Genomic DNA, 22,054 nt, shown 5'->3' on the forward strand with positions numbered 1-22,054 from the left:
GTGTGCAGCATGGAGCACTCAAAATGTATGGCGAGCCCGAAATGATCTCGAGTGGCTTGTTGCTAGGGAAGAAGATTGGGAGTGCCTTGGATCCATCTCCATGTATTCTCCTTCAAATCTGGACGAAGCTATCCAGACATGGAGGTAAGTCGTATTGTCCCCTATATGGTACTCGAGGTCCATGCCAATGATAAACGTACTCGCACATTTCGCGATAAAATTCGTTGATCTCTTCCGCTTATGTCTGAAATTAATTATGTCGATAGCAGAGAGGTTTGCATAGATGTATAGAGTGTGGGCGGCATGCGGCACTCACAGTGGATGGCAAGTCCGAAATGCTGTCGAGTGGCTTGATGCTGGGGAAGAAGGTTCGGAGATCTTACGATCAATCCCCGGGGATTCTCCTTGAAATCTGGAGGAAACTGTTCTGGCATGGAGTATATACTATATAGTATTCGAATACTATATAGTATTCGAGGTCCATGCAAATGACAAACTCGCTGTCCTTACCAAGATAAAAGTCGTTGACTTTTTTCACTTAGATAAGACAAATGCAATAAGCCACAACATGGTATGACATTTGAACGTTTATCACATTCATCTTATTCACCAGATATTGCCTCCATTGATTTCTACATGACCTGATGTCTGAAAATAAAAACAATAAAATGCAAGCATTTCTAAAGCGATGAAAACCGTGGTGCCTTAGTTTCTATAGTCATAACCAAACGTATTCTTCTCTCTAAGTATCCATGTACTTATCAGTCCTAAAATTTACATTAATTGCGCGCATTAAGAGATACATCGCAAACTGGAGTAGTTTAGTTTTACTGTATTTCCTCATTCGCCTCGTAATAAATAATAAATGTTTTTCATTTGAATCATATTCGTATATGATGTGGATGAAAGGTTAGGTAGAATATAGTTTAAATTAAGCCTAACTATTGTTAAAACTTCATCAATTTTCACTTTTTCGTAAACGGACCCAAGACATGATAGACTGTTTTAAGAACATCCAAATCATAATAAAAAAGCTTGTGGTATTATTACTAAAACTTTATAGCAACTTACATAGTCAAAGGTTTTGAATCCATATTTTACCTCTAATAAGATAAATAAAATAAAACGGACTTGTTTTTTAACACTTCTTATACTAGCAGAAGCCTATCTAAATATTTTTGTGAAATTCGGAGTTCATTAAATGAATTGATAAATACTACAAATATAGTTACAGTCATTTAAAATAATAATTAAATTTAAGCAAAAGAGATCAAAGATTTAAAATAATATGTTTATTCTGTTGATAAAAGAATACTGAGGACATTTTTCACTGATTTTTATATACATTTTTCTTTAATTCATATGTTGTATAATTTTAATGGTTACCTCTCTTAATATCGATAAGTGTTATTTGTTATGTAAAACTAGCTAATATCGATTTTTTTATATCATAGGTGGCTCTGATGGCTGTAAGCACATCTTTCCAGAATTTGTCAGCGTTGTCTTCTTATTTTCATCAATAGTGAATTCCTGGTTATTGCTCCCTGGAACCTAAAATAGTCTACGTTAGCTAAGCAGATGATGCGATCAGACTTAATGAAAACGTGACTATCACGATGACTATTCGTTTTGTTTTCATTATAACAGAGCTACAGCTATCACTATGGAATTTCTGTGATGATGTATGTGTAACTCAATCAAGGATATTCTTCAGTATTCCGTCATGTTGTTTGCAGTATTATATTTTCGTTTCGACTTTGTCATCGTCAGTGTCCGTGATGAAGAATAATTAAAGGAAAAAAATAGCGGATCAAAGATATTTTTGTGGACGTATATTAAGAGATTTTATTTATCATGGATACAGTGCCAGTTAACGAATCCATGTGACAGCTTCGAGGTAAGCCCGAAGCGCGTACGGCTGTGGAGAGAATAAAGCTACTCGATATTTCCGATGTAAGTCAAAACTTAAGTGGATTGCTGACGCGTAAGCTGTTTTCAGTGCAGGATATTATATGTTCAGAGGGTTTTTCAGCTATTTTTTACCTTAGTAAAAGTGTGACATTTTTAATATTTTCACTCCTTGTTAAACGTCTTTAAATATTTCTGACCTCAGGTGTTTTTGCATTAAGACATTGAAGAACTAAGTTTTAATTCTTGAAATTATAAGTATGAAATATTTCTGATGAGAATATTATGCGCACATAAATAGTTTTAATTCTATATTCATTATACCGTTACGTCTGATGATATGACGGGTATCGGTATTTGGAAAATTATACCATTTTTCAAGCGATGAACAGATATCATCATTCGAAAAGCCACCTAATTTTAAGAATTATGCCTAGTGTGGTAAATTTCATGCAACAATATAAAACAACTGCATTGATAATTTGAAAATGATTCGGTGTAATTTCATTTGTTATGAATACAGTGTTACGTAACATCTACTGGCATATGTAATATAAGTAAATTTTCATTGTACCCTTGATCGTCACTGGCATGTTTGTTCCCTCAGGTAATAAATAATTAATATAAGATAATTTGCAATAAATAATAATATAAGATAAATAATTAGTGTAATTTGTAAAAATAATTAGCATAATATAAATATGTTGCTTGTTCAGACGTGAACAGTAAGAAAATAAATCCAGTAACAAGGTAGAAGTAAGTGTTATGAGACTTATAAAGAAATTATCCCTAAAATTACATAATTAACAAAACACGAGAAGAAACGTTTTGTATCCTAATCCTAACAGTGCACACATTTCTGCGATAACACTCGCTAATTTTAAAATCAGGAAATGCTAACTAACATTGTTATCTTGATCAAGCTGTACTACAATTACAAATGTAAATTCTATATTGTTGTGTAAAACTATAATTAGTTAATTCCCGGTTACTGCCAGAATATTATAATTAGTTAGCTTTCCTTTTGTTGTAGTAAATATTTAAATGGATGTTTATACGATTGTGTTAGCTTATGAAAATTACTCATTAATAATATGTTCTAAATCTGAAGTGCATGTAAATAGGGACAGACATTTTATACCTGTGGTAAAACTACAAATTTGAACTAGACATTAAAATTCCATTGTGTAATATACAATTACTTTGCTTGGGGTTTAGGAAATTTCGTGTCTTCTTGTTTGCATGGGGCAGAGTAGTCAGCTGCTATAGTTTTCGGCTCGGTTTCGATTCCCGCAGAAGGCACGTAACTGTATAATGTCATTGCAACATGGAAGCACTTAAAATCATGTTTACCTGAAGGGTCTGTCGAAAGGCCAGTGATAGCTTAGGGCCCCCAAAAAATTTAAAATATAGTATAAATATAATGCTATAAATAGTATAACAGACTTATAAAGGGCCCCATATTTCAAATAGCTTAGGGCCTCATCAAGTCTAAATCCGGCCCTGCAAAAGGCTGTTGAAAGGGGAAAATGATGATGAAAGGACACCCTCAGATCAGTCTCTAAGAGAATTATCATTCAAACCTGGGAATGAGCTCAGGAAATTTGAATTCTCACCTTTAGGATTTCCAAGGGTTCCTATAGGTTTTCCTTTAGGATTTTTGCAAACTTTGCGTTTTGACAGAGAAAGAACTCGTCGAATTTATCTGATATTACTGGTAGATATATGAGTTATATCACGACAGGAAATCTCAGTTTGCACTGGAGGAAAAAATAATGCGCAACTCAAAAAAGTTGAAGGAAAGGTAATAAAACCTATTCTTTACAGTAAATTACAGTTTCGATAAAAGTATCAATTTATCCCCCACTAGTTTGAATTTTAGCTAATCAAATCAAATTAGAAAACTTTGATCGCTACTCTAAATGCCTGAACAAACGGTTTTGTTGTGCAGTTTATTAAATAATAACAAAACAAAAAAACAAAAAAATAAGATACACAGTCACCAAAATGCTTATCTGTTTTAGTGATTAAGCGCTTATCAAATAAGAATAAATACCTTTAACAAATTTAAAAGAGACTTTTTGTGAAATAACTCAAATTTATGTAATATTTAATTGTCTATTGTTAAAAATTAATGCCAATTAAGAAACTTTGTTTTTTATTGAAAATTGATTTCGTTCTTTTGTATATTATTTCAAACAGAAAAGCAAACATTTTTTATAGTAAAATAAATGTAGTATTATGAACAATTTTTAGCAATGGTCTATACCTAACTTTAAGCATTTGAAGTACAGAGTTGTATCATTAAACTGATGACAGCACCATCTGCAGTTTTGATTGATGTTAAGCGTGACGAAGTGCAATGTCCAGTATGATAAATTGCTATATTAAAGGTAGATCTGTTGACGGATCGCCTGAAAAAGATTATCAGCTACAAGTTTCAATGCTCCAATGCTCCCTTTATCGATTTACGAAAATGCTGTTGAAATGGATTTGAAGCATCTACAGAATTTTCAATCCTCGGTCAAGAACATATACTATTTGTATCTAGTTTTAAGTAATTTCATAAACAATATATTCAAATAGCCTTTCAAGAAAAATAACTGTTATGTATATGTAAAGATCACAGATTTCCGTTTTATATTTCATCTACATGTTTCCAATTATCAATCGATAAATTTTGCACCACATGTTATGTAGTGCTATTTTACACTTTATAACAAAATTACATATAATTTAAGCATCTTACTAAGTTATATTTAATTTCAACTTTATTTTATAACAGGATACGTTAAACCTAAACTGAGGAAATTAAATGCATATTTCAGAGTTACAGTGTTTGTTCTTAAACACCTTACGAGGTATTTCTCCCACTTTCTTAGCGAGCCTTCGTGGTGTAGTGGTCTGCGGTTGGATTCCCGGCGAATTGCTAATTTTTCATCTCTCTTGCTTCCAAAATATACCTAATGTCTCTACAATCTTATTCATAAATAAATTTTTCTGCCCAGAAAACTGAAATGCTTTAACTTAAAAAAAATAAATATATCATGGTAACAGATAGCTTTAAAGATGCATTATCAAGTTTAGAATAATTAATGAATTCTCGGGCAAAAATATTACTCTTGAAAATCTTTATAATATTCATATTAGTGCTGACCAATTAGAACAATTTAAGCAATTGGATTTTTGTCCTTAATTGAGATAATAAGTTACTTAACCTTTTCCCCTCTTTAAGAAATAATATTTGGAAAACTTACGTTAGGATTATTATTCTAAATTTACTTGGCTTTATCTAAACTATATTCTAAATTTCTAAAACTGCTGGAAGTGCTATGGACTTTTCTTTACCTTTCAGTATCATATCACTAAGAAATTATAATTAATTCCGATTTCTTGCCGTTGCACAAACAGCAAAGGTTTGAATTATATTATTAAATAAAATTTAAGCTTAAAAATCTGAACTTGCTATTAAACAACTACTAAATTAATTTTAATTAAAGACACAAACCGCCTCGTGACAGGGTCGGTAAAAGCAGAATATAAAAGATTAATTTCGCTAAGGTTCGCCAATCTTCTCTCTAAACTTAGATTGTCATCCGTATTTATAACACATTTCACTTTCTTATTCTGATGGAGTAGAAGAGACAGGAAAATTTGTTAGGACAAATAATCCATTAATTTAGATAAACACCTGTCAATAATCTGTCAGATTTGGGTATTGATTGATTATGTAAATTTGACAGACAATTGAAACAATCTATCATGTTTAGATTAGATTTGTTTATTTTATATTAATTTTTTTATCTTGGTAATATTTTATGAGTCATTTTGCAATTTCTTACATTACATAAACAGCATTTGAGTTTTATAAACAGAATAGCTAATGATTTTAGGAATGTATCACAACAATTACGGATTTAGAAGCATGCTACTTTAAAAATAAAGGAAATGTAGCTTATATTTCGTATTAAGAACTACATCATAGTATAAAATTTTTATGGGAATAAAACTACCATTGCTTTAAAATCACCAGCACGTCTGAATGCATAAATAATAGTATATAACAATCAATTCGCGTTTGCGTTAACATGTATCTGAATCTCTATATTTAAACGAAGTATAGAGGAGACAGATCTATTTACATGAACATTATCCTGAATTTCCTTTTGATTTACTTTATGCATCTATTTCAGTACAATAATATGAAGTTAAAAAGCATTATTAAAATATTATTAAAGTCGAAAAAAATTAAAGAACAAGCATTCAAGTTCACTACGAGTGATTTAACTAAGAGGCATCAAATGTTTTATGAAATAAATATAGCGATATTATTTGAATCCAATTTTTTTCTTTTTGCGAATATTCTTTGTCGCTTATAATTCTTCAGCATGAGTCAAATTGTAAATATCGAACGCATTTCTAAGTTAATTGAAAATAGCTTTCGATTTTGTGTCGGCAGACTTACAACAAAAAAAGACTTAAAATTCAAACACCTATCTATGTGACCATAAGATAACGCACACTGTTAGATCCGAATTAATGTTCGTATACCTAAATATGCGTGTAGAGTGTTTCAAACATTATCATTTAATGCTGCGATCTTATTAAACCCAATTTAATGGAACTTAGCTCTATTTTGCAGGATATAATATTATTCTTAAAAATAATAATATCAAAATTTTGATTATCACCCTTTTTGATTTTTATTTTTATGCAGCTGAAATTCTCTTTTTCATGAATATCCTGCCGAAAACAGTTATGAGCTTTGATACAAAGGTAAAAAACAATCTCAAGAACTTTACATAACGTATGCACTGATGTTTCATACTTCAACTCAAGCTAGCCGCATAGAATGTTTTAAATTAGACATCATTTCTCATCATCATCCAACATTGATTCATAGTGACTGCTTACGTGAAGATATTATGCTCGGATGTATTTTCAAATTTAATAGTACAGAAAATTATTAATTGTTGCTGAAGTGCTATTACATATAGTTATGAAATAGTATCCGCATTTGCAGTCTTGCATCTTTTTTTCCTGCATCAAGAAATAATAGACATATATTCATTTCATAAATGTTTATTCTACTTGCGAATTTCGAAAAACTGTATGGAACGTTATAAGTCAAATTACACTAATTGGAAATTTATATAACAGAAAAGAACACCTATATGTGCACCACGTTTTATATCGAGTATCCCATCCAAGACTGAGAACTATTTTGCAGAATTCTGGCTCTACTGAGCAAAACAGTTGTTTAGATGGTTTACATTTATGCAGATTTAGCGTAAATTTGAAAAATGATTTCTTAATATAACCAGTTGTGTTGTATAAAAATTAATGATTTCGAAATAATAATTTATATGACAAAAGATCAATCCAATTTCTTTCAAGTATGTGTGATGAATGTTTCCTTATATAAATTCTGATGTTAAAAGCTTTGTGCGATTTTGAAATTTTCGTAAAATTTATGACTTTGCGAAATACAGTGATTTTTTTCGCAATGTGTAAAAGGCGTAAATATTAAAAAAAATATATCTTCCCCTTGGAAAAAAATATTCTGAATATCTTCAGTTAGCTGCGGTAAATTATTCCTTAAGTGAATACATTTGTTTTCAAAGGCTAATTACAATATATAAAAAACTAAGTTTGAGTACTTTGTTATAAAATAATTTATATAGTATTTTTATTTTTGCTATTTCACAAGTTTTAATCATTAGTGATAAACTTTCTAAACTTTTGTACAGAAACATGCCTGGTTCAGGCACAATTTTAACCCTTGCAGAACATTAAAATACATGCAAGCAAAGTCTTCATTATGAGTGTTGTAATGAAGTATACGGGGACCATATTCCCGTATATTTTAATTTTAAATTAAACTCAAAATTATGTTATGTAGAAATTTACGAATATGACTGACTAGATAACGCTTTTATGTGGCTAGTAAATATCTGGCTGTAACGAAAGTTCTCCGCCAAAAAACACTCTTAATGAACATAGGGAAAAAATGAAAGCAGTACGGGTAGTAATCACCATACAAATCTATGATTTTCTGCCAACGTTTTGGAATTTTTCAAAGCCTCAGCCCAGAAACTTGCAGAAAAGAAAACCCGAAAACAGATCAACCCCATTTCGGACGTCCGTTGCAGAATGGAAGATAGCACCAGCAAGATGTAGCTGCAGGTGGTAAAAACGGTTCGGATTATTCCGAAGAACGATATCGGGAGGGGGGCTATATGATGGGTGCAGAAAAAATCACATTCGAATCCGTGCAGACCAACCGATGAATGCACACACATGTGGTCTTGCTTATCTACATGAAACATTACCATTTTACGCCGGAACTCTTCGAAGTTTTTCCTTGATAGCACCGTCAACACGGACTAGCATCTCACTGTAAACCTTAAGAGGTTATCACATATGGCTACAGTTCTTTCTAGACGGGACTTTTCTGAGAAACGAGATTCTGGTATTACTGGTTTAAAAGGGAGGATTCCGAGAAAAAAGAGCCCGCCTGAAGCGAAGTCCTGCCTAGCTACGGATACAATGTTGCGGGTAGGCGAGATTTTTTAAAACCTCGCCGAAAATGTATCGGCTGGACCTCTGTCCCGGGTAGATACAACCAATCAGACGAAAGCTCTGCTTCTGAAGCATCACGTGATCCCAATCTGAACGATAATCGATTATCGTTTGGCGTTCAAGTCTTTGTAGTAAGTGAAAATGGTAACCTACCTACGTGGGTTTCCTGGAATTGTGCGGGTTCTGAGAATTGTCCCTTTCGACGTCAAATCCCACGTAGCTGAAACATAATGTGACTGAACCTTAAATGTCGAGAGTTTTGCTTTTTTGCAGATACAATTCGTGGATAATACCACGACAATCCCACCAGATATAAAGCATCTTGATATTCGAGCAGATTAGTGCAGGCCTGAATATGTCTGTCATTATCTGCTTGAGTCAGCTCATTCGGCACTCAGAGACTGACCTTGTAGGTCAGGTTTATGCAGTGCGTAACGCAACTATTTAACATGGCATTAACATCTAACTCATTAGCAAGCTTTCTAGTGATTGCATATTGTTTTTCTTCTATAAGTCTCGCAGGCGAACCTCATCAACATCAGTAGGCCGACCAGAGCGCTCTGCTTGTTTAATGGCTCTGTCCTTGTTTTTGAACTATTGGTACCAATCCTTCACAGTGTATATGATACAACATTAATATCTAAAGCTATACACATGATTGGGTGACATTCTGTAGCTGACGTTTTGTAACGGAACTCGAAGTACATGATGGTTATAATCTGGTAGCGTGATAGTTCCATTTCAGACACCTTGTGCTTAATGATAACGATATTTTTTTCCATATTTCACCACACAGTCTTCTAAAGTAAGTTTCTTTCTTTCAGGTATAAAAATTTCTTTGACAAAATATGATTAATCACCTAAACGCGAACTAGTGGCGCAGATGATATTTGCGGTGGCGGGAAACTTTCGTTAATACCCGATAAATTATTTTATATCAATATATTATTAGTAAATTTTTACTAAAATGATTATTTCCTTTAATTATCGAGTTCAGAAATGTTTATCTCAGCTGACATCTCAAGTTTATCTCAGTCTGAATCTGTATGTAAATAAGTACTAAAATTATACTTTTGCAGATTATTTCCTGTTTACCTAAACTGTTTGAAATGGGCAATTAGTGAAAATGTATAGTATAGTTTCTTTTTCGTAAGTTTGTATAACATAATTATTTTGTTGTTATTTGTTTTGTTGTAGTCTGTATTTCATTCTAGCATAAGGTGAATACAGATTTCGCAAGGAATTTTATTAATTGAAATAAATGTTTAACACCTATATAAGTTTCACAAATCATTTAAGAAGCTTAAATCTGTGTTATAATGGATTTAAGTTTAGTTTCATTACCGTTAACTCTCTGAACACATATTGAAAATTTACTTAATTTAATGCCGTGTTTTGCAGCTTTCAGCTGGAATATCATTTTGCGCTGTAATCAATTTCTACAAACGGTTTGGGTATTAAATTTCATTTCTTCGATATAATTATATTAAATTATTAAACGTGAATGAAATATAGCATTGGGATACTGATAAACAGTTTTCTTCTTCACTTTATAATTTTAAACTACTGAATACATCGTAAATAATTTTTTTTAAATCAAAAACAGATATTGCTCTTTAATAATATGCAAAGCGCTACTACGTCTTGTTATTCCTGTTAAAATTTTGTATTAAAAAGTAAAGGAAAGAGAAAATTGTTGGTATTTTATATATTATTTACTGATTTCTTCAAGTGCAGTATATCAGTTCTTGCAATAAGAGCTGCACTTGGTGTAAGCGCTCACATTTAGCATATCAATGGACATTACAATTTACATATAGCGAGATACCGTACTAAACCGTAAATTATATTATTTTCTTTATAGTAAACCTTTTTATAAAGTGTTTTAAATTTTAATTCTAATTATGATTTTATTGTGACTAATTCTTTTAATTCTAATTTTGTAATGTAGGGAATGTACATTAAAATTAGAATTCTGCATTCAAATAACATTAAATTAAAATAAAGTATTTGAAAAAGCTTTAAATTTTACAGGCAGCAAATCAATGATGCTTTTGATATTTTTTTCTTTAAATGAATGTCAGAATAATAATACTAATATGTATGATTCATTAAATTTTGGCAAATATATCTGAATTTCGATAATCTAAAATTAAAATGAGCAGAAGAAATTTTGAGAACTAGGAAATTTTACTTTAGATGAGAAATTAATATTAATTTAATTTTCTTGATATCGAGAATATTAAATTACAATTAATATTACTTTATATGTTTAATGCATTAAAAATAAATAATTTACACAATAACAGTACATATATTAGATTTTGTCCTCAGTTTAATTGTGATTTTTCAACCATCACTGTTCAGAAGATTTATCTTTGGAAAATATTTTATCTAATTTGGTAATTTTAAGTTGGTATTTATTAAGAGTTTACTAATCCGTTGAATGTTTTCCTTATTATGTTTAAAAGAAGTTCTGATAAACTAAAAGAAAACAGAATGTCTTGCGTTTTGATATGTATTGAAATGAAATTTTCAGATATTTTATTAAACAAGGCACACTGGGGAATTAGTTCAAGTAAACATCACGGCTCTTACTGTATATCAGAATGTGTGTCTTTCTGTTAATTATAACGTGTTTAACCTTTCTTGATTTAGTTTATGTAAACATCACGGCTCTTAGTGCATATCAGATTGCGTGTTTTACTGTTAATTATAACGTATTTAACTATTTTTACAGTGCATTATTCCAGATACTTTGAAAATATGCTTTTCTGCCTCTTATGACCTGCATTTGTTTTCAAATCTAAAAATCCAATTTTTAATTAAGGACCTTCAGAATTTCTTTACAGTGTGTTAACAAATTAAGGTACCAATTTAAATTTTTGACGTAACATTCTTAATGTATCAGCACAATACGTATGGTATATCGTAACCTAAATGCGAGGCTCGGACTTCAGTGTTGTGAACCTTAAAGATAGAAAGAATTCTAAATGTTTAACTTAAAAAGAATTCAGTTCATCTTTTTAAGTGATTCGAACCTTAAAAAGGTTTCGAATCACTTAATAAAGTATAATTTGAAATTTGATTTTAATAAAAGACGGCATATGATGTTTTAAAAATATGACTTAAAGATACAAGTAAAATTTAGCAGTGAAGCGCAAAATTAAATATTTTTATTGTTATACTTCATTTTCTCAATGGAATTTGGCGGAAAATGTTTGAAAAACAGTTCAAATTTCAATTAACATTTCAAAATTCAACAACTGAGTTTAAATAATTCCATTCAATGACAACTGGATTCAGATGCCAGATCTGTAGTTATGTGATATATATGACAAGAACATATATGTACATACAGATACATATATATTAGTGTATGTATATATATATATATATATATATATATATATATATATAAAGCCATAAAATGTTTAAATTATATGTATACTATATATACGAGACACGAATATGCATTTTCGACATGAATATATGCGTATATGACGCGAACTGCCACAAACATCTAAAACCGGTACTCTAAAATTACTTAGATAATTCGAATTAGTTTCCAGAGTTTTCAAAAACCACATTACATTTAATACTTAACATTTTAAGATGTTAAGCTAGATGGCTTGTGGTGGTATTGATTATATTCACAAGATAATATTAGTGATCCAGTTGCAATTGAAATTGCAACGTATTGTTTTAAAATGGAAGTTGTTATTGCACGTTAATAAAACTAACCTTTCATAAATTCTAAGTTAAAAATATTTAATTGTTTAGACTAGAATTTAGTGTTGCGAAAAGCAAAAACGTTCGATCATTGGATATTTCGAATCTTTTAACATTCGTGCATTTGAAGATTTGAAATCGAGTACCTCTTTTTGCAGGAGATATTTTGATACGTTATTCACACGTGTTTTACATTTAGTATTATCTGAATAAATGTTTACATTTATAAAAGGAATGATAAGCATAATGAAAGTTAGTTTTGTATTATTATTATCATTTTGTTAAATAACTGGCTAAGTCTACGTTGCTATTTAAGACTTATATTTCATAATAGCAATAAAATCTAAATTGCTAAATCTAATTTATCTGCTTCCATTTTAAATTAAAGTAATTTCAAGTATCAAAATATGATTTAAGCGTATTATTTGAGTAAATAGTGATTTGAATAACATCATATGAATAATCTCTTTATTTATGATTTAAATCCTTTATTATAGTATTTCACTTAGGAGTGCAAGTAAAACCAATGAATAAAAAGCAATAGAATTAAAACTTAGAAATGATTTGCCGCATTTTTAAATTGACGTAAACATAATTATTCTATTCTCAATACTAATATATAGGAATATTTTTAAAGTATTATAAACTGACAAGTTGCTTCTTATACAAATAAAGTTTCCCAACTTATTGAACAATTTGTTAAAGCCATAAACAATTACCCAGTTTAAATGCTACTCATGTCTGTGCTGGTTAAAATATATTTCAGAATCTAAATATTTTATACGATATTTAAAAGGAAAATTCTATCCCTTAAATTTAAAATATGTATTTTTTGAGAAATCCAATTATTAATGCAAAGTTGCGGATAATATTTATTCAGGCTTTTAAAATGCTAACCCAAATCGTTAAACATTTATAGTTCAAATAGTATTTAATCTAATAAGATTTAATATAAACGTGCTGTATGACAAACTCCAAAATCCATAGCAAATATTTTATACAATCAAGGAAAATTTTTATTAGATAGTGTGAATTGTTCTAAAGTATGTACATTATTGCAATTCTACATGTAAATAAATGAATAAGATTAATTTTCAAATTATTAGAGTACGTTTATCTGAAACGAAAGCAAGTCACATGATTGGCGTTTTGTGTTACAAGACAAACAAGGCAATCAATATCGTTCTGCCTCGAAGTTTAATTTTCTAATTACCGGAGCAGGTCTAAAGGATTAAAATATTTAATGGCAACCCCTCATTAATAACATTTCCCACAATTTAATGTAAATAATGAGTTATTCAGGTCTCCATCTGCCGATTATTATTCTCAAATACCAATTTTATCCAAAAATGTATTGAAAATTTTTATTCAGAAAATATTATTTACATTTATAGAAATTTCTTATTTATATGTGTAATTCAAAGTACAAACTGATAAATGTTATTATAGTTATTACAATTAAGAAGAGGAAAGGTATTCAGATGTAATTTCCCAGGCATTATGATAAATGTATTTCAAACATTTTTTTCCCTGTATATTTTGTATGTTTACATCGCTGCACATGCGCATTTAATCCATGTATTTTGCAAACTTATATTAGACGAAATATGCTTTATATATACAGATAACGAAAGGGCAAATAATTAATAAGAAAACAAATAAATGCTGCATATCAGAAATTAGCTCTTTATTGCAAGTAGGAAAAGAAAATTCGAGTTTTGATTTCTGTTGCAAAGTAAAATATTTCATTTTTGACTTTATTTCATTCTCTCCTTTCTATATGCCTTCGTGATGTAACAGTAGCACACTCGGCGCGTATTCGAGAGATCTAGGTTCGAGTCCCAGCGAGAGCATTGCAGATTTCTTCAGTTTTCTCACATGGAAAAATCCTAAGCAATTCAACAGTGGCGCCCAAACTAAAGATGGTAGATGATGAACCTTCACCGCTAGGATTTGGCGATTGGGTTCTTTAATCTCCAGTCGCTCTTTAAAAGACTAAATAAGGTATTTTCTCCCTCACTTTCCGCATGCCGCCATGGTGTAACGGTAGCACACTAGGCGTGTATCGAGATGTCCTGGGTTCGAATCTCGGAAAGGGCAGTGCTCATTTCTTCAGTTTCCTGACACTGAAAAATTCTAAATATCTGTAGAGTGGTGCCCGAACTAAAGAATCTGGCGGATGATGATTTTTCATGACCAGAATACGACGACTGGGTCACCCAATGCCTAGTCGCCCTTAAAATGGGGAGTATCTAAGGTATTTCCTCCATCTTTTCTGGATGTCTTCGTGGCGAGGCCCGGCGGGTGCATTGCTCATTTCTCACATCTCCTACTTCAAAATAACCTAATGTATCTGCAACCTAACAAGTGAACGATAAGATATTCTCTTAAACTGTTGTCGAATTATTACATTTCTGACTATTAGCACAGGAGATTCAAAGTGAAAAGTAACACGAAATTTTAATAAATAATCAGTGATAGATAACAGCTGTCCAATGGCAGATTGTGAACAGTTACAGTGTAACACAGTCCATTAATCTATATAAGGCCAGATATGGTTGTCTCTTTATTATGGAGGCACCTAATAGGTGAGCCACCATTGCCTCCTATGAAGGGACGGACAGTAACAATCATGCCTTTGCCTGGATTCGAACCCAGAGCCTTCGTTATCACAATCAGGATTCTCTAACCGCTCTACAGTCCGGGCAGCATTCTAAAAACATATTAAAATGTATGTTTTTAAATTACCATTAAGACATGGTTACAGAAGGAAAAAAAAATATTTACTCGGATTTGCAACACACTACGGACTGGAGCGGGAGCTGGCTAACATTTTAACATTTCCCGTGAGACAAACCTTCGATAGGTTTAAATTTCTACGCTGCATGTGCCATCTGTAGTTGGACGACAAAACGCTGGCAACACATCCAACTTTCTGTTTAACCCGTAAGGTCTTCTCTACGCTCTTTACACAGTGAAGTGATTCACTCTTATTTACTTCAAATTCTCATTTCGAAGATGAGGAGTAATAGTAATTTTATTACAAAGGTACTCTATAAACAATACGCCTTGATACTTGGACAGTGCTACTGCACAGCTTCAATTGAGCTTTCTCTAAAAATTTCAGCTTGCACTTACGATATGTTATGTTTTACGGTTGGCTACGTCACTCGTCGTAATATTTGTATAGACCTCTCTGGCCTGAACAAGTAAGATGATTAAACAAAGCGCATAGGAAAGAAATTAACATATCTAATAGTTAAGCAATTTTGAATCAAAACCCATCCACTGCTGCAGAACGATTACCAACTTACTTAAGATGAAAATAATCAATAAATAAATAGCAAAAAAATTCTTTTTATTTATAGAGCTTCATGTAAAAAATGTCTGACATAGCTTATTACAAAACTGTTAAGGTTTCTTGCTTATTTAAACTGTATTTCAGAAGAACAGGCATTAATATGCGCACGTGCATAAGATAACTAATATCAGAAAGAAATAGAAGAAATCTTACTTAAGGATTTGTTGAAAGTTTTCTTCTTTCTAATTTTTATTTATTTATTAATTTTCTTATATGTGTCACATTAATTTCAGGAAATATTAACAAAAATATACTTAAAATTGCTCTCTGAATTCCGCTTCTAGTGATAATGAAACACTTTATGAAGTCTGTTCCTTCTACATCTTATTAATTATCAGACTATTTTCAGGTACTAATATTACTGCAGTGTTTACATAGCTAAAATACTTGTAGATAAATGTTTATTTTTAATGTAGTACATAAAATTAAAGAATCAGTTTTTAATTGCTTCTAAAACTAGTAAACGTATTGGCTTGAAAGGAAGCTTTGAAATAAATTTTAAAAAAACAGCTTCTCCTTTATGTATTAGATTATTAGTTTATCATGTATTAGTTTGTTATTGTTATCACCTGCGGTGCTGTCAAATTTTGTCAAATAGTTGTATGGTATTACTTCTTATTTTTATATATTTTCAAAATGTTAAATTAGTGTTTTGAATAATGCGTGTTGTGCACGCAACTTTTTAAGTTTTATGTATGTGTGACTATTTTGTGGTTAAGGATAATAAAGAAACTCAAAATTAATATTTCAGTTAAATTTTATGTTTTGTCATTTGTTGTTTCCTGAAACCACAGGAACATTTTATGAAAAAAAAAATAAATAAAAATTGAAAAAAAATTGAAAAAACCCACTGATTTTATATTAAACGTGGATGTGAAACTATTGCCATACTAATTTTTTAAAAATTATTAAAAAAAAGGTTCTTAATAACTATATTTTAAACCTACATGTATTACGTTCATTTCTCAAGAACTGTGCATGCGGTATCTTCGTGAAATAAGGTTAATTAATATTTTGGCAAATTAAAAACACGTTTTCATGTAGCTGACATATAATGTACTAAACGAGATGAAATTTTTAAAGTATTATGATAATATGTTTCTAATTTACTTAAACATAATCCCCTTTTCTTAGAAAATAAAAGTTTTCATTCCTATCATTATAATTTCAGTTAAAGAAGTTCAATTACTTTGATAAACGTCTATGTTCCCTTTATAAATTTGTTTTCCAGCACTTCTTTATATTGCCTACTAATGTGCAAAGTGTATGTGTGAAATGGCTCATTTCTTCACTCAGGCATGTGTAGAAAATATAATGTTTGACCAAAAACCACCTAAGCCACACATGAAATATAGTTCTGTCTGTAAAATGTGTTTTCCATTAGAGGTGATCCAAAGATGTCAAGAAAAGAAAAACGGCATTATTAGAGAATAGTTTTGTAATGGAATGTTATGTACTATAGCTCTGCCCCCAAGAAAGGTGACTATGTTAATAGACGTTTTAATGTTTGTAGTCATCACCAAAGTGAAATTATTAAATGTGTTTTCAAGAAAAATTGTCTCATTTATTTTGTAGCATTTAGAATTTGTGTATTTTTTCAACAACGAAATTAAATTTTATGCATTTTGCGACAATTAAATTGGTATATACATGTTTCCCTAATCAGATTGGTATGTGCATTTTTCCCTAATAAGATTGATATGCATTTTTCCCTTTCAAATGTAAGACTTCTCAATTGAAAGGCCTTTGCTATTGTAAATCAGAATAAAGTCTGCTGAAATTTCATAATAAAACAGTCAGACTTAGTTCATAGCGTTCAAATCCGCCAAAAAACATTTTTAATAAAGTTAGAAAAAAAAAGATGAACGCAGTATACCATTAGTCCGGGTAGTAATCACTCTCCAATTCTATGATTTTCTGCCAACGTTTTGGTAGTTTTCCAAAGCTTTTGACCCAGAGATTTGGTGACCACGACTCCAAAAACAGATCAACTTCATTTCGGTCGTCCTCTGCAGAATGGAAGATAGCACCAGCAAGATGTCGCTGCAGATATGAAAAAAAGTAGAATTCCGAAGAGCGATGTCGGGGCTGCACCGTGGGTATTGCAAAAGAGGTCATTCGGGCCCGTATAGAGTTCAGACAGACGCATGCGGTCTTGCATTATCTATATGGAATATTGCCTTTTGGCACCGGAACTCAGTACGATGTTTTTCTTGACAGCAACGCCAACAAGAACTAGCATCTCGCTGAACACCTTACTGTCGAGGTGTTTGACCTTTTTCCAGATATTCTTTGTGAATAATACCACAGGAATCCCACTAGATATAAAGCATGATCCTTTTGTTAGTCAAATTGAGCTTTACGAAGGCCTCTCCGAGCACAGAAGAACCCATTTATCGGCCTGTATTAGTGAAGTAAGTCCACTTTTCATGCAAGTAACGATTCGGTCCAGAATTTTGTCCTTGCGTTGATATTTCAACACATTAGTACGGGCCCGAACACGTTTATCTTTACCTGCTTGAGTCAGCTCGTACGGCACCCAGCGATTGAACTTGTACGTCAAATTTATGCGATGCATGGCGCGGCTAATTGATATGGCACTAACGTCTATCCACTTCTTGTATCTCACTCGAGTGATTGCATACTGATCTTCCACAAGTTCTCGCAGACGGGCCACATCAACAGCAGTAAGCCAGCCAGAGCACTCCGCTTCTTGGATGCCATAGGTTTTGGAATGTTTTGGATGTTTTGGAACTTTCGGTACCGCGAATTCACAGTGTCATATGATACAACATTACCTAAAGATGGGCACATGATTTGGTGAAATTCTGAAGCTGACGTTTTGCAAAGGCACTGGAAGTAAGTGATGGTTCTAATATGGTAGCGCGATAGTTCCATTTCGGACACCTTGTACTTAATGATAACGATATTGTTTTACAAATTTCACAACACAATATTCTAAAGCAAGTCTCTTTCTTTCAAATGACAGAAATCGTTTGACAAATGATGATTAGACACGTCAACGCGATCTGTTTGGTAGCCGATATTTGCGGTGGCAGGAAACTTTCTTTAAAACCCAATATATTAAATCTAGAAAGCCCGGCGGTCATACGAAATGACCGCTGTTCTAGATATTATAAATTGTAATTAAAATGATTTGTGCAAAAGTGTCTGCTAATTCAAACTGAATTGCCCAGGGCAGGCGGCGATTAAGCCCCTTTGCTTACTGCCCCAAGGGGTTTCACCCTTCTACTTGCTTAATTGCTTAAAGAAGAGAGCGATGAAGGAAACCACTGGCGGTACATTTCTTAAGAGCCACCGCTAGCTCAATAACTAAAGGGGATTTAAATAATAAAATGTTAATTTACATGTCAAATATCTCTTTGTGCACACCATATCTTGCGTAGATCTTTCCATCATTTTTAAGCTCGCCTTGCAAAGGACCATCAATTATTCTTAATTTTACATCTGTTCTTTCACGAACTCTTGAACAGACAACATAAAGTTGACCGTGTCCAAATGCATGCTCAGGTAAAAAAATGCCAGCACGCTTAAGCGTTTGGCCCTGAGACTTATGGATGGTCATAGCAAAGGCAGGTTTTACAGGAAAATGTCTATGTCTCAATTGAAACGACAACTTTGTGCCGTGGCAACTTCACTCCATTGGCTAGTACAGTTACGCAAGCAACGAATAAATTATCGGCGACAAACAGACACTTAAGCCGCATATATATATATATGGGGTGAAGTAACATCATCTCCTCCGAAATTGCTGACTCCCGGGTATAGCGAAGCACACCGTTGGATTCCGCAGGTCCGTTGCACGCCATTTTGACAATTTGCGTCTTCGTGAGACTTTAATTAGCCGAGATATTAAAAAAAAACTCATTTTTCTCCTACGTTTTCTCTACATTTTCCACTTTCTTTCTTGGGTTTTTCCTATTAGAGGGATTTGGCTACGTACCAAATTCTTTTTTTCTCGAATATCAACGGAACGGCGCCGAGTTGAAATTCGAGACGCGTAACCTCAGATTCCAAAAAATTCTCCAAATCCATCGATACCGTTCTCATCTTCGTACGACTTAATCGGCCGAGATATTAATTAAAAACTGCGGAAACGTTAATTTGCGCGCTCATTTTTCCGAGTGGCAACAATAAACTATCGGCGACACACACTTTAGCCGCTTATATATATAAAGATTATTAAATACAACTGAAATCGTATTTCTTACATTAATTGCCTTGCGAAGTTTTACATCATAAAGCTTACTTTTAAAGCTCACAATGCAATCTGAATAGTACATATGCTACTAACTTCTCATAGTATAAGATATAATACACTTTTAATCTCAGTTAAATGTAAGTGAATTTTCTTTTGTACCTGTCATGCTGCACTTTAAAAACTTCGTGTACTTCCTGCACTACGAATGACGTTTCTTTAAAATATCATTAAAGGAATTCATTCTAAAGTATTTTATGAAATGTTTGTAAATATTAAACAACTGGAGGATATTTTTCCTAGCATTTCAAATATTTAATTCATATTTAATAATAATAATAATATTTTTTCAGAAAATCTAATTTTCAGCTGCTTTTTTTAAATATTATTTAATGTTATTTTTACAATTAGAACAAAAAGAAGTTTTCTGTTATCACGCACATAATAGATGATTTCATATTAAGTCAAAAATTATTTTTCTTTCATTAAATCAAAACTGTACTAACTCTTTCGCGTGATTTCATTGAGAACAGTAATAAATATGAAATAAAAAATGCATTTCAAATTATTCTCATAATTTAAAGAACTAAAACGCATATTAACATAGGTATACATGTGTTTCTAGGCATAGATAAAGAATAAACGCAAGCTGACTTTTTTGTCACTGAGTAAAATTGCAGGCAATTGACTTACACATTTTATTAAAACTGGAAACATGCAAATTATTTTGAGGATGTCAGTAGAGGTATCCAAGAATCGTCTATCTCTTTTCTTCTGCCAACAACCTTTTGGAAGAACTTTCGTCTCGACAGTATTTTAAGGACCCACATAACCATGAATACATTACTCCTAGAACTAACTATTCGTAACTCGACAGAAATTCGAATCCTGGTCCAAGGTTACGAGAGCTTCCTCTACTACAACTGTGCCAAAGGGATTGAATTTTAAAATGTAGAGCTACATCGAAAATTGCAGTAAATCTTTAGTATACATTTAAATTTGGAAAAGAAAGTTTATTTAACTGTGAAATTTTAAATTGAATAAGGATATATTGTCCGGCCAATATAATAAATTCTAAACCCAAAGCTTGCTTTATACATAGTGGCAGAGAGAATTTTAATTGTCTCTGCAGATATTATAGTTTCAAACTTATTCGTATATTTCTAAAATACGTTTTCCTTACACGTATTTCAACTATTTGATGCTGTTCTATGCATATTTCGCACACTATCTCTTTTGGCATTCATTTCTGTATAATATGGTTTCGCAAATGCCTTTGTTTTAAAGTCTCCGCAATATTTTTTCTGAAGTTTTATTTTTGAATTTTTATGTATCATTTCTCCCAGAATGACTATTTTGATTACATTTTTATAAATAATTTATTCAGTAATAGGAACAAGAACCAAAGTTTCTACAAACACTTAAATTATCCAACATTTCAATAGACTTTCTGCAGGTTTTCATGCGCTCAATAAAATTCCTCGATATTGAAAGATATCATTAGACTTGAAAAGCTCTTCGGCATCGTTTTCCTTTTACATTCTAAAGTAGAATGCTCAGAATGAAGCCATTTTCACTTATTTTTCGTAGAAAATTATTTGCAGTCAGCCAAGATTGTTAGACATATTTTTTTCCTAAACTTTAAATGTCATTTTGCTTGTATCTTCTCCGGATTCGCATTTGGCAAGCGCAATTCTGCTGAGCGTAACAAGAGCAGCATTTCGATATTTCATCGAGACAGAACGTTAAAAATAGGTCTAATTTTTGCAGTATGTTCTCTGAACAGAAAGGATCCCATTAGGTTCTCAGCTTGTTTTGGAAAGTACTTTAACTACACATATTATTCTCAATGATCTAAAGATTATTAAAGATACAGAAATTGACTTCATAAAATTTCAACTTTAATATACTCTTTCTCGAGATGATGACTGCCTCTGTTGTAAGCAAAAGCAGCAAACCTTGTAAGGTATTTTTTCCCTCCTTCCTGCATGCCTTCGTGATGTAACGGTAGCACACTCGACGCGCATTCGAGAGGTTCAGGTTCGTGTCCGGCGAGGACAGTGCTCATTTTTCATGTCTCCTGATTCAAAAATAACATAATGACTCTACAGTGGCATCCGAACTAAAAACGTGGTGGGTAATTATTCTTCACCACTAGGATTCAGCGAATGTGTCCCCTAATTGCCAGTTGCCTTTTAAAAGGTGGAATATATAAGGTATTTTCTTCTTCCTTTCTGCATGCCTTCGTGGTG

The 22,054-nt window shown here is 31.9% G+C and overlaps 1 protein-coding gene across 2 annotated transcripts in view; it reads left to right on the forward strand.

The window, feature by feature from the left end:
- LOC118193323 (lachesin-like) overlaps positions 1 to 17,132 on the forward strand; it is a 521,719-nt gene extending 504,587 nt beyond the window's left edge. For both annotated transcript variants that reach the window (XM_085811101.1, XM_085811102.1), the window contains one exon: positions 1,455 to 17,132. In XM_085811101.1, coding sequence (XP_085667227.1) covers positions 1,455 to 1,555 — 101 coding nt within the window. In that variant the 3' untranslated portion in view covers positions 1,556 to 17,132. The remainder of the gene's footprint in view (positions 1 to 1,454) is intronic.
- The last annotated feature ends 4,922 nt before the right edge of the window (positions 17,133 to 22,054 follow it).

The sequence above is a fragment of the Stegodyphus dumicola genome, chromosome 2, assembly GCF_044657685.1.
Source record: "Stegodyphus dumicola isolate Sdum_Otavi_A_Nest chromosome 2, ASM4465768v1".
NCBI classification, from domain to species: Eukaryota; Metazoa; Arthropoda; class Arachnida; order Araneae; family Eresidae; genus Stegodyphus; species Stegodyphus dumicola.